The sequence below is a fragment of the Streptopelia decaocto genome (assembly GCF_964273445.1).
Source record: "Streptopelia decaocto genome assembly, chromosome: 1".
In the NCBI taxonomy this organism is placed as follows: domain Eukaryota; kingdom Metazoa; phylum Chordata; class Aves; order Columbiformes; family Columbidae; genus Streptopelia; species Streptopelia decaocto.
In genome coordinates, this window is record NC_138663.1 from 77,700,357 (window position 1) to 77,714,277 (window position 13,921).

The window sequence follows — 13,921 nt, forward strand, 5'->3', positions numbered from 1 at the left end:
GTGAACTAGTAAGAAGCACACATTGCACATTGGTCATTACCACATCTCTGTTGTTACCTGTCTGATTCCTGAAGACCTCTCTCTTGCAGAAATGTAGTGGTCTTGCCTAATTCACGTGTCTCACTTTCATTGTGTGACCACGGATTTCAGAGGGCTTTTTTTCCCCCCTTTGCTTTTTGCTGTGTTTTCTTTCGAGTTTTCATTATAAAAACTGCCAACTGAGCCTGACAAGGGCTGACTGGCTGGCAACTCTGCTTGCAACACAGGCTCCTGCCAGAGAGACATGACATCAGGAAACAGAGCTGTGGAGAGTTAATCTGAAAAAAAGCATCCTAGGAGTCCCTCCATGTATTTAATTTATTTTTAGGAAAATAGGGAGGAGTGGAAGGCAGGAACAACACTGTGCAAGTCCCTACTGCTGCTGCTTTTTAGATACTGCTAACATTGTATTGTTCGGAGCATTCTCTTATTTTGGAAAAGCATCTTGAGAACCTTCACCAATACACATAATTTCATTGTGCTCTGGCAAATGGTTTAAAAAGTCGTTGTTTATATGCCTGGATATCATGAATAGGAAGGAGAACAAGGAAGAGGAAGACAGTCTCAGAGATTCTGTCCCCAAATCCACATTTTGCGGTTTGGGATTAAAAGCATGGGCAGCAACGGAAACAGGCTTCCAGGTAAAGAGATAATTAGCTACAAGGTCTCCATTAAAAATAGACACAGACACTAAAGAAGTAGCACGGCACCAAGTAACATAGCACAGTGAAGGCAGATGATGTCTCGGTTTACAGCTTCCTATACATCACTGCATCCATACTATAAACTTTTCCTGAATTATCTTAGAGCTATTTCTAACCTGCTCAATGCACTGACAAGGGGATTGGAAAATGCAAGCACTGAAAAATGTTTTGAATTTACTGATTTATAATATTTTAGCACTATTATTCTAGTGCTGAAAAACTTACTAGATTGATTTACGAGATTTTTTTTAATCAGTGGCATATAAAGAATTGTGTCCAGCCTGGAAATTCTCAAAAATAAAAGAGCCTTGCAAATCTTGGAGATAAAGCTTTTGTAAACATAGCCTCGACATTCTAGCAGGGATGGTGCACCTCACATCTTCTTCACTCTAAAATATTCTCAGTACTCTCTTTAATGAAAATAAGAATGCCTTAATTTCCTGCTGCTTGGGCAGGCATTCAGCAGCTGCTGAGCTCTTCAACCAATAAAGAGGACAGTAATTGCCATTAGTATACAAGGCCTAACATATGCAATGGGTTAGTTTCAGACAAGTTCCTCCTCTCTGCTTTTCAGGGAAAATAATTTGGCCCCATCTAGTACAAGCAGTCATGCCCTTTGATCACCTGTTTACAGCCACAATCAGTCATCTTTATCACACTGCTGTCCTCTTTCTAGCTGAAATACTTCACAGTGCTGTGCAGAACAATTAGCTCGTGTTTCCAAAAATATTTGATATCGCTAAATAAAAAGTGTTATGAAAACACCGATATCCTTCTGCATTTGAACAGCAATGCCTCTATCATCAGTAGAGCTGAAATTAAATACTTTAACATGTTCAAACCCAGCAGCTCTGAGGGTACAAGGAATCTGTATGTCTACTTATCAGCTAGGCCTCTGCAATAGCCATAGCTTTACGCAGTAAGAAAGATGATGCAGCTTAATGTTTTCCCCAAGATCTCCCCAGGAGAAATGTTCACATTTTGCACTATCATACAAAAGAGAGAAATGAGAGAAATGGAAACAAATATACCCAAGTGAACAGGGCTGCTCAAGGCAGTCACCTGAAATTAAGTTCAAGCCAACAATTTGCCCAAAGTAGAATCAGAAATACCATCCAGATGAGTGTTGTTATTACCAGGCCATTTTAGAGCTTTTTTCCTTCTTCTTCCCTTTAGATGTTTTTCTCTTTTTTCATCATATTTTATCCTGAGTCAAGAAAGCATTCCTACTGAAACTGGTAAGTATAGACTCATCATCAGTTTTGATTGGGACAGGAAAATCTCCAACCATCTCCCCATAGTGAATAGTTTACATATTTTTCCTAATAATATAGCCTGTGGCATGTCTGAATTCAAATGCCCATTTCCAAAGACTCTTATTCTTTATTTTTGTCCCTGGTACTGGATGTACTTGGTGAGAAAGTCAACAGTGACTCAGTTGTAGTTTTGTGTCCAGGCTTACCTTGCCTGGGTGAGAATGGAGCAAACACATTCCCTTTCTATCCTTCTTATACTATAAACAGGATGCAAGACACAGGTGCTGCATGTGGCAGCAACCGTAGCATCATCAGCAGATACTCCTCAAAAATCGAAGAAGTTTCCCTGAAGTCTCTGGCCATTTTAAGTTCAATCTGTGCTGCAGTAGAGAGGCAAGCTCTAAGTCTTTCAAAGGCAATTCTATTGCTGACTATAGGCAACACGAAAAATCTTCAGTCCAATGTTTACTCCGGCGATCAGAGGATCACATAATGTGAAAATAAAGTACCATCTTCAGTTAAGGATTCACACTGATATTTGTCTGGATATTGCAGCTGAGGAGGATCTGACTGTGTATATCCAAACGCTTAGCGCTGTTTCTGGCTTGCCTGAAACACATTTCCTTTCCTTGTCACAACTCCCAGGTGCTACTGCTGAGCAAATAGTAACATCACTGCCAGAAGTATTTGAAAAGAACAACAACAACAAAAGATCTGGACAATCTATGTGCTGTTGCCATTGATGGAGACACAACTGTGAGTAGGGTTAGGGCTGAGGTCATAACAAGGTTAAAAGAAAAGTGCCCAGGAATCTTCTCCTGTCACATCTCACACTGAATTGCTCCTGTTTTTCAGCAGATGCTACAGAAAATGCACTGTGCTCCATTAAATACGGGGAATCATTTAGCTACATTTACAAGCTACATTGAAAATTCACTCCAGAATTACTGTACTTGAAAGGTTACATGGAAAGGGCTAAGATATTGCACTGTGCAGGCACTAGATGCTATATTTATATGTGTAACATAAAAAGCAAGGAACAAAGGCAGGAATGAGCAGGGCTCTGTCTCTTTACAAGTGAGGGTGATGTTGCTGTCCTTATTCAGGAGTATAATGCACCTCATCTGAAGTCAGTGAAGACTGTACCTACCACGTGAGAATCCTGGTAGCACGGTAAAGGTCACTGTTCAGATAAATCTATTCTTTATAATATTGTGGGGTGGCTTTTTTTGTTTGGTTTGTTGTTGTTTTGTTTTTTTTTTTTTAATCTCCTGAATGGCCTTGTACAAGCAAGAGGCTTGAAGTTAATCACAAGATGGACTGGTAGGTTATTGTGCCTAGTCCTTATCTGCACCTGTGCCTGTTCTCTCCTACTTACTTGGGAGTGTGTAAGCACCTTGAACACCCAACAGCGCAGCATGCAAGCATTTACACGATCAAAGGCAGAATGTGCTTAAGACAGACTTTGGAAATCCAGCACAATTTGGCAAACTTCAAAGATAGTTGCCTTTCAAATGGGTTGTGGAGGAGGCCTTGGTAAATTTGAATGGTATGATTAGCATACCGGCTGTTTTTAAAACTGCTCAAGAAGAAGCTGTGTTAAAATCCATTTCCGCAAGACACACGCATTTTCTTTTGGACAGCCTCCACTAGCTCTGTTTCTTAAATCAATTCTTCTGGCACAGATTTCTTCTTGGAAGAATGTACGACACCAGCTCAGTTTCCTAACCAAAACTTGACAGAATGTGTACAGCACAGCATAATGGCATCTCTACTTCGTGGCTTCTTAAAAGTTACAGTACAGAAACCTAGGAAGTGAATTTGACTATTCCAGGTCACAGCTGCTGAAAGGCGAGCGAGACAACAGGAGATGTCAGGGTAGCCTGCTCAGCACAATGTTCAAACACTGGTGAGGGCCACTGATAAAAGGTTTGCCAAAATAGGAGTTGCCAAGGTCTTAGAGGAGTTTCAGTGATGTGTTCAAGTCTTACTAGATTTAAAGGATGATCCTTGGCAAACTCCCCCTGATGCTTCTCAGCATTGCTAGAGCCAACAGTTGTTCCATCTGCTGCTGAGGCCGACTTTGAAGAATCCTTGCAAAGAGCAGCACACTAACTTTTACACTATACAACAGGGAAAAAACCACAGCTTTTCAGAAGTGACCTAGATGTTTGCCAGTAGCTTGACACACTCTCAGGTAAGGCTGTCTCCTTGTCTCCAAACACTTGAATGTATTACCAAAGCTGTGCCAGTGTAAACTGTGGGCTGAAAATAGAGATTCAGCAAACAGCATCTATTGAAAGCTTGTCTAAGGCATTAACTGTTCATCTGTGGAAGTTTGACGTACAGTAACAGTGAGAAAGACCACCACGGACTAACTTCAAGAACCAAGTTGCTGCGGAGGATTTGAAAAAAACGCATTAAAAATGGCTGTGAAACTCAGATACTCCCTGCCAACAGCTAAAAAAGTTACATTTAAAAAAAGTAAATAAATCAGCAAACACGGTAAACTTTTTGAGCTGTTGAACACAAACAAGCTTTGAAACAGCAAAGGAAGGTCCACACAGACACAAACAAAGGTGTTTAGTTTCAACACACAAGCTTCAGTTTCTGCCACTGTGACATATTTACCAGTGTTTTTTCTGAGCCAGGCCACTGCACTACTGTATAAGCTTTATTCTAATTACTGTAGGCTCTATAAAGGTTTCTTTATCATTTAGTATTATAAATAATTGTGCTTTCAGGCTGGAGTTCAAAGCTCAGTATAGCACTCGCACACCACCACAAGCAGGTCAGGTGCCCTTTCTCCAATTCTCCTCTCTCTGGTGCTGAGGACAGACAAAGTGATATGTCTGTCATACGCCATTACCATTAGAACAGAATCTTGTTCTTTTATTACAACTGAACTCCGCCGGATTTCTCAGCAGGAATGCTAAGTGAAATCAATGTCTTGGATTTCCAGGCTGAGCTTGGAGGTCACAGCCACTCTATCATTTCTCAGCATTATCCTTTCTCTTTCTCTCTCTCTCTCTCCGAGCCTCCAACTGGCACACAGCAGATTGAAAACAGCATGCATCACAGGGCTCACGCTGCACAATTTTACAGCCTTTTGGAGCCCCCTTCCTTTCCTTGTGGCCCTTGGTTTTTTTTGCTTTTTCAATTTGCAAATAAGTTTTGTTTGTGTCCTACAGAACTGCAAGCCAAAGGCACCGAACACCTACAAATATGAAAAAGCAATAAAACACAAGGGAGAATAGAGTTGATCTTGACAGCTGCCAGTAAGACATCTATGCTTGATGTTACTGGTAGATACGGCAGGCCTTCTAATTCCACAATTGCCACAAAATAAATATTGTGTCCCCTTAGATCTCATCAGACATTCTGCTTGTGCACATCAGATCCAAAAACAATACCAGGATTTTAAGTGTAGTGGATCTAGCAAGCTGCTAGCCACACACAAAAACCCTTTGTAAAATGCACAAAAAATCTCTTGTTAACCATAGACATGACGTCTTGGAAAACAGCAACAAAACAACCAACCAAAAAAACCCCACCAAAACCAACAACAAACAAAACAACACACAAAACCAAAACAAACCCAAACCCCATCATCAAGCACTGCATGGCTTTGTGATTCCTCACTCTACAGTATATAAAAGAAGCCAAGGCAAGGAAAAACTTCGGGACCTCAGAAAGTCTGAACTGAGGAGAGAAGAAAGAAAACATAGACCCAGAGCTACTACTTCCACATCATCGATTTTATTCTTTGAACGTGTATCTCACTGAGCTGAAAAATGGTATTACTTATTTGTCTGGTTATTTTTAATCTGTGCTTCTTTACTGTTAGGGTGAAAACAAGACGCTACTGTCAATTCGAGGAATCTTTTCTGACACAATAAAGGGTATGGCAGCAGGCTAAAGGACACTGACAAAAAGAAAGGACACACTTTTACCAAGTTCTTGCTGTCACCTAAATGGGACTGCTTTTTCCCTATGTTCCTTAGTTAAATTCTTCTTAGTTGTTTTGCAACACCTAAGATGTGCCATTCAATTTTGACCCATTATTTTTGCTCAGCTGTGACATACAGTGAGCTTATCTTCTTTCACTGGACATATTCTGTGTTGTTGTTCTAGGTACAACTAGTCACACACTGGCGGTATTATACAGATGTGACTACATGCAGGTAATCTGATCTCTTAAATGAGTATGGACCTAATTGCCCAGCTATGACCAGTATTACTCATCAGAGCCCATTGCCCGATGGACAGATACGAGCCCTGTTCTACAACACAACAGACATTGCTTTGGAGACTTGTTCCTTCACAAACTCCCACTGAACCCCAGGACCAGATGTGGCTGCGGATGAGATGCCCCATCACTTGTTGACACACTTCTAACCTGACACTGGTTTAGTATTCTTGAAAGGAAATGACAGTTGTGTGTTGGAATAGGAGCCAGTCAACTCAGCCTGCTACCTGTTACTGAATATGGAAGAAACAGCAGTGTGACAGCTAGGACACTGCAAGGAAAACCATGGGATCTCAGCTGAGGTGGTGTCTGTTACTGATGCGGTCGTGTATGAATGGTTGTTTGCTGTTACTGTGCTGGGGTCCTCCCACTGGAAAAATGGCACTACAAATATTCTCCTATTTCAGGAAACCATCCTGCTGCCTGCAACTGAGAGGCACACAGATACTCTTCTGGAAAAAAAACCCCACAGCCCTACATGCAAGTACCTACGTTGTCAGAAACATGACGCTGCAGGGCCCGGTACAGTACCTTGCTTTTGGGTGGAGGGCTGTTTGTGCTCTTGTCTGTGTGGATGCTGGTAGGGGATACAGCAGCACCAAGGTTACCCTGGGGTATGCCAGGTATCTTCCCTCCCGGAGACACTTGCATCGCAGCAAGTTGGGCAGCATACAACTGCTGTAAAAACAAACAAAAAATGGGAAGGGGGGAGTGGGGAGAGAGAAAGAGAGGAGAAACATCATCAATAAATAAATAATTTTCCCCAAGCTTCTCCCATTGCAGATTGATATGATTTCCTTCTGATGGATATTTTTTATTTAGCACACTGGTATATTTCAAGACAAGAACTGTCATCTCAACTTTTGTGACTCACTCCCCAGGGCATGAATGACAGATGTCACTATGAGAAATGTCCAAGCTTCCCTGTGTGTCCAGGGATTCAAAACGAGGAACAAAAGTCAGTCTTCATGGTTTGCCCAAGCCACTGGGTAATCTTTCCTTTCCTGAGATGATTTAGACATATAAGGATCTCCACTGATAATATGCATCAATCACTGTGAAATTCACATGATGTTTGATATGATTGTCTCTGTGCTACCATTTCATGTTTCTTTATCTTCTTGCTGTTTGCCTTGTTTGCACAGGCTGTGAGGTTTTGGGAACAGGGAATGACAAAATTTTGTTTTGCACTGTGAGAGTCCACTCTCAGTTGGGTTCTGGGGAGCCACTACTCTCAATATAAAAATATACATATTGATGTCCATGTACTGTCCATTAGCAACTAGAAGCTCCAGTTAAGACTAAGAACTCTTTCTGTGACAGATGCAAAGTAGACACACAGTGGGAATGCTTTTCTCTTCAAAACTAAACCAGCAAGGCACTTTAAATGCATACTTGATTATTAGCATGTGAATACTTATAATCACAGTTATCTGTTTAAAGTTAAGCACTACAGTAAGAGTTTAATGGTCAGAGGTCAAAAGCAGAGAGAAACAGGCAAACTGGCAGTGCTTGGAAGTTCCCCTGATAAAAAGTGGAGAAAATAAACACAGTGGGCAGGAGAAGCAGCAGTTGTTGCTGCTTTGTGAACAGAGCCAGGTGAAGCCAAATAGAAGTCAGATGCCTGAGAGAGTTGGTAATGTGGCAACAAAGGCTTTCCCTCCTCGGTCACCATATCAGTTTCAAAGATTCATGCTACGTATTATTTGTGCTGTGCAGTACATGCGTAACGTGTAACACTGAACGATGGGTCTCTCTGCCTGCAGGTGCTAACAGAGCTTCTGAGATGCAACGTGGCACGGGATAACATGAAGGAACATGGAAGTGGATGTGAAAAAACAAGGCGGCTTCAATACGACTACTCTAAGAAAGTCTTGTTAGTGGTGCTTAGTTTTTTAGTTAATTGTATATGCTGATAAAAGAACAAAGGTCAGATTGGAGAGCACAAAGAAATGCTAACCCAAACCAGCAACCGTGAAAGAAGAAAGTGAGGATTCATTACAGAAGTATTCCATGTGGAGCTGTGCAAAAGGTAGAGAGACACTGCTAATGTGAGTTCAGCGTACGTAAGCCCTGTAACAAACAGCTGACTTGATCAGATGGGCAAGATTTTCTGCCGAGTCTTGGACAAACCTGGACATTGTCCCCTGGTTCCCCATACAAACTCTTCCCTTCACTGGTGCACAGTCTTAGCCTTTTCACATAATTAAGAGTAACTCATTTCTGCTCTTTTGGGTATAATCAGGCACCAAGTTCTTAGTTATTTCTTTTTCACTCCTTCTATTCTTTTCAGACATTCTATTCTTTCCAGTTTTGAATCCTTTTTATTTCTTTTCTCTACTTTGATGACTGCTTGTTCCTTATTTTTCTGTACTTCTTAATCACCATCCCTTTCTGTTTAGTCTCCCTCTCTTTCCCCATCATCCATTCATTCATGCATTGTCTCTTTGCCTCCTCCTCCAATTTATTTATTCATTTATTCTATGTGTTACCCCCAGCGAGTCTGAGCCAAATAGATGCAAATCAACTACAGATAAAAGTCATCAAAAACAATCCAGCCACAAATCAGTCACAGATTCAAATGCATGTATTTATCAGTTGAAGTTCATATCCATTCATTCTTTCAAAAGAAGACTAAATCCAGCAGGGAGAAAGGAACAAGGGTCTGTGTGAACCAGAGTAGAACTGTGGCAGGCAGTTCAAGGAAAAGCAAGTCAGCTTTATGTATGAAATAATATATCAGAAAGGCAACACTTGTTTAAGAAATAGGATACATGGCTAGGGAACAGCTCAAACATAACTGGACTCCCATGATGACAAAGGAGATCTAGGGAAAGTTTTTTCCTTCTCTTTTGCTCCCTATTGAAAAAAATGACGAAACAAATTGAGGCAACTAAATGAAAAACACAAAAGGAAGTCAAACGGCCACTAAGCAAGAAAGGTTCAAGCTTGCTGCTTATCTATAGCTTAGATATCAGATAGTATGTCTAGTCCATAAGTAAAGGTTAAAATAACATAGTCAGTTTGGATGTCATGAACAGTCATGAACCAACTGGAGATCACTAACAGTCCACAAAGTCCTGTTGAGGACTGAGCCCCCCAAAAATTTCTCTGAGCACTCAGGGAAGACTTTTTATAACAGAATACTTACCCTGAAAAGAGCGGGAAATCTCTACCTCAAACATAGCTCTCCACCTTCTGTTGAGGTTCCAAGAGTGAATTACGAAAACTAAACTATATGAAATACGTGCATACCATGACGTCCAAGAATCTGTACCATCTTACATCTGTTCAGCAGTCACTGAGAAACGTGCTGGAATATGCAGTTGCTTCTCACAGTATTGTGATCAACCACTCTTTTTTTACGGTGTTTGTAAAACAGACATTGACTAAATAAGCATGGGGAATGAATTTCCCTAGGCAACAGCCCAGGAGAAAGCCATATTTTTAGGTGATAAACTGAATAATACGGCATTTCAAATGCATGTCTTCTCAGCTGGGGGACACCTAAAGAGAGTGAAGGACACAGTATAGTGTAGAATAATCTGGAAGGAGGGGTGGACGAAAACCTATAAAGCCTTCATTCATGCTTTGTACAAACTTCTGTCCTCCTGCTATCAGATTCGACATCTCACCTTTATTTAATTCATGTTGAGAATTAAAAACAAACATTAAATAAAATCCTATAAGAGGTTCCTTGTTAGAGTACCCTCTTAAAAAGTTCTTTCCTGCAACACAAACCAACTATTCTACTGAAAAGCAATATCAGGCCCAGCTCTAAAACGAAAAACACGTAGCTCATGGAACTGAATCCTATTTAATCCTATTTAACCAACAATACTGTGCCTATATTCCCCCCCTTATTTCAAAAAATGGAGAGAAGTATTCAACATGCAGCACGTTTCTTAGATTGTCAACATTTTCGAGCTTTGACATTATTGAACTTGTCTGTTCATATTTAGTTGTTTTAGGACATGATGACCTTTAGCTTATACCCAAGGAAAGGGCAATGGTGTGACCAAGTGCTGTGAATCAGGACAGCTAAATGACAACAATTTACACATTCATTTCATAGACAAACTGAACTGCAACACAAGAACATTTCTACCCCTGCTTCCCCAATAGAGTTTCAAATTTTAGAACAGTGTATGAATGGCTCTCTGTTGAAACATTCAACCATCATCTAAAATGCATCCTTATACTTTTCACAATAACGAAACCAAGACCTCAAAAAGTGCATTGAAAATAGTTTCAATCTGTATCACTGCTGTAATACACACTTCTTGAACCTCTTAATCTGTACCCCAAACAGAGACTCCTGAAACCACTTCTGCTGCCTTCAGCTAACCTAAAGGCTCAATCCCAAATTCTAGCACTCAAGGAGATCATTTTGCTACAATACAACTCATACAGGACTTGCAGGACCTTTGGGGTCTTGACAGATGCATTGTGATGAAGGCAGTCAGTTGAAATCAGTGAAGCACCACTGCTTTAGACAAGTTTATTTTTGCTATTCATAATAAATAAAAAAGTACAATGTTCTGCATTTAGTAAGCTAGATAATACTTCTTCAAGAAGGCAGAATTTGGCTTCTGTAAAAGCAATTAAAAAGTAACATCTATTGTTTGTTTATAACTAAATAACTATGTTTCAGCTCCCCTACCCATGTGCAATATTGCATGTCTTGTTAATGTCTTCTCATTAACCTCTTATGAAAATCTGTATGGAAGCAAAATCATCAGAACACAAGCACAAATGTCATATACTTTAAAATGAGCAGGAGGTACAGTTATTTTTTTTAAGTTGCCCCTCTGTTCTTAAGCTATTAAAAAAAAGTTCCCTCATCTCCTTAGGTCATCACCTAAACCATTTATAATTCTTCCAATATATTAAGCAGAAATATTCAGCTGAACTCTCCAAATGGACTAGCTCTAACAGCTCTTGGCTTGATGACTCTGTAGTACATCAATAGCAAAGCCTTAAGGTTAGACCGGCTTTGAAATCTTCCCCCTTGGGCATTGTTGTTACTTGTTAACAATGCTCATTACTGCTTTGAGGGTACACTAAAAATGAGTTCTTGTTCTATTAATACAGAAAATGAGAATGAGATTTAATAGCAATTTTAAAAAGGGTTGAACAAAGCGTTAGCAATTACATAGGCAGAGATAGTTGATTCAAGCACCTATAGGCGTTTGGATTACAGTATTATCTCTTATTAAAATATTTTTATTAGTGAATAGTAGAGATGAAGAGCTGTTATTAAAAAGAAAATACAGAGAGATACAGACAGGTGGTACTGGAAACTGAATCAGTTACTGCAATAAATTTGTTTCTGATACAAACTAGTTTTTCCATGGAGTTACCACAGTGATGAATTTACAAACCACTGTGCTTAAATGTCTGAAGTGTTGACTGATCCAACACTTCAATTTCTTTGTCATTCTGAGACCCATCATTAAAAATCTACACATGAATGGCCCTGTGCTTTGATTTTTGCATAATCTGGGGGGAAAAAAAAGGTATAAATTGAGATTCTCTCATTCAGAATACATGAATTTAATTTCCTTTACTTCTAATATTATGCTTGTATAAGGCATGCAAAGTATTTTATTATGGAAGAAAGAATTCATTTTGGATTTGTTCAGGTGTTTTTTTTCATTTAAAAACAAAAGGTCACAAGGAACCAGAAAAAAGAATTCACTTAAACATTTGACATACATTCTACTGTAAGGTTTTTAAAAACAGTGGCAACATAGGAAAAAAAGATAGCTATAGGAATTACAATGAAAGCTGCTCTCATCAGTGATTGGTAGCAAAGCTTTCTAGATCTTCTATGAAAAAAAGTTCTTCATTTAGCTCTCCATTATATATCTGAAACTTTAAAATGCCAGGTTTTCATCTTTTCTGTGGCTGACTTTCCTTTAAAGATTGTTAGCTAAACATTTCAAAGCGACACTCTAATTTGTACATTCCAAACTTCAGCAAAGGCTTTATAGTGCCATTTGTTTGCACCAACTGGGAGACTTTCAGAAAATAAAGATAATATATGAACACAAATTCAATAAGCTCCTACAAAATCTTGCCCAAAGAACCCACTGCAAGCTGAATTTTACTCAGCTTCAGTGCTTGACTTTGCTCGCTTTCACTTCAAGCTAATTTCTAATAAGAACAACATAGCTTGAGATCCTGAGATTCACTTAAATTATTTGTGTTTCTTTTGGTTTATTTTATTTTATTCTGCTCTTTAGAATTCTGAACAGAGTTGGATGATTATTACTGTTCTACCTATCATCTGCCTTTATCACACCCTATTCCTAAAAGAAATTGCCCTGGCTCCCAGTGCTGAGCTATGCATATGTCCCATAGACGCTCCTTCTGGCAGGGGACCTTGCCTCAACTGGTGTTTTCTTTATTTACCAAATAAAAGATAGCAAGCTGGATGAATCTGCCCCAGAACTGTGGACCACACAGAGACTAGAAAAGATACACTAAATGTTGAAAGGCTACACTGTTCTCTCCGAAACCAGCTAACTGCCTTGGACAACTCCCATTCCAACTTCACTCTGCATTTGGCCTAAGGGAGGAAGACAGGTAAGTAAACCATGAATCAAGGAACAATAATAAATATTTGAAAGTTAAGACTGGGAAAATTTATAGATAAGTAATATGCTGCTTTTAATCAGAGAGCATTGGTAACACTTGAAGGGGCTGCCTAGAGAAATGGCGGATTTTGACTCTTGATGTTTCAGTCAAGATCAGATCTGTTCCTGGAAAATGAATTTTAGACAAAGAGTTTATTATACCTACTAATAATTTACATCTTGTTTTGTCAGACTAGACAATCTAATAGTCTCTCTAGCCTTAAAAAACCCGAGACTTGGAAAGAAACATTAAGAAAAACAAGTTCTCATTAGAAAAACTGTAAAGCATTCACAAACAGAACAAGGCTTCATTTATATACTTCTTGCATGCAAGTTACAAGCACAGCCTTGTAGCCACCATCTCTCTCATATTGGAAAAACATCACTTTTAGAATTGGTAACCACAAGGCTCCATAAAATATGATTCTAGTAGCTGATCTCTAGAGCTCCAGGGCTGCAGCCCTTATTCCTGAGAATAATCTCAGTGTAGTCAACAGGACTGTTTTGCCCATGCCACACTCAATGCACTAGTTCTCTTCTCATTTGGAACCTCCATGGTATGACCAACTTTGGCATCCACAAACAAGGCTGGAGTCCAGGTGTCATGGTTTAACCCAAACCAGCAATACAACCATGATAGCTGCTCACTCACTCCCCTCCCCACACACAAATAGGGGAGAGAATCAAAAGGGAAGGGAGAAACTTGGATTGAGATAAACACAGTTTAATAAAATAACAAAATACTAATACACTACTAAGAAAAATATATATGTAATAGAAATATAATGTAAAAGGTACTCAAGGCAATTCTTCACGAACTCTGCCCACACAGAGCAGCCAGTCCCAGGAAGCAGCAACTGGTCCTGAACAGCTGATCCCAAAGAGAGAAAAGAGGAAAAAGGCAGGAAGGCCGAGAGGCCTCTGCAAAATGGCAGGATGGTAAAAGGCCGAACTAAACACCCCAAACAGAATTCCCTGGCTCCCACATAAGAAGCAAAGAAAGCAAAGAAGTGAGAGAGAGACCAGAATATC

The 13,921-nt window shown here is 39.7% G+C and overlaps 1 protein-coding gene across 2 annotated transcripts in view; it reads right to left on the reverse strand.

Moving 5' to 3' along the window:
* The window catches only part of SOX5 (SRY-box transcription factor 5), a 611,279-nt gene that overhangs the window by 51,282 nt on the left and 546,076 nt on the right, over nt 1–13,921 (reverse strand). For both annotated transcript variants that reach the window (XM_082064631.1, XM_082064630.1), the window contains one exon: nt 6,780–6,926. In XM_082064631.1, the coding sequence (XP_081920757.1) occupies nt 6,780–6,926 (147 nt within the window). The remainder of the gene's footprint in view (nt 1–6,779; nt 6,927–13,921) is intronic.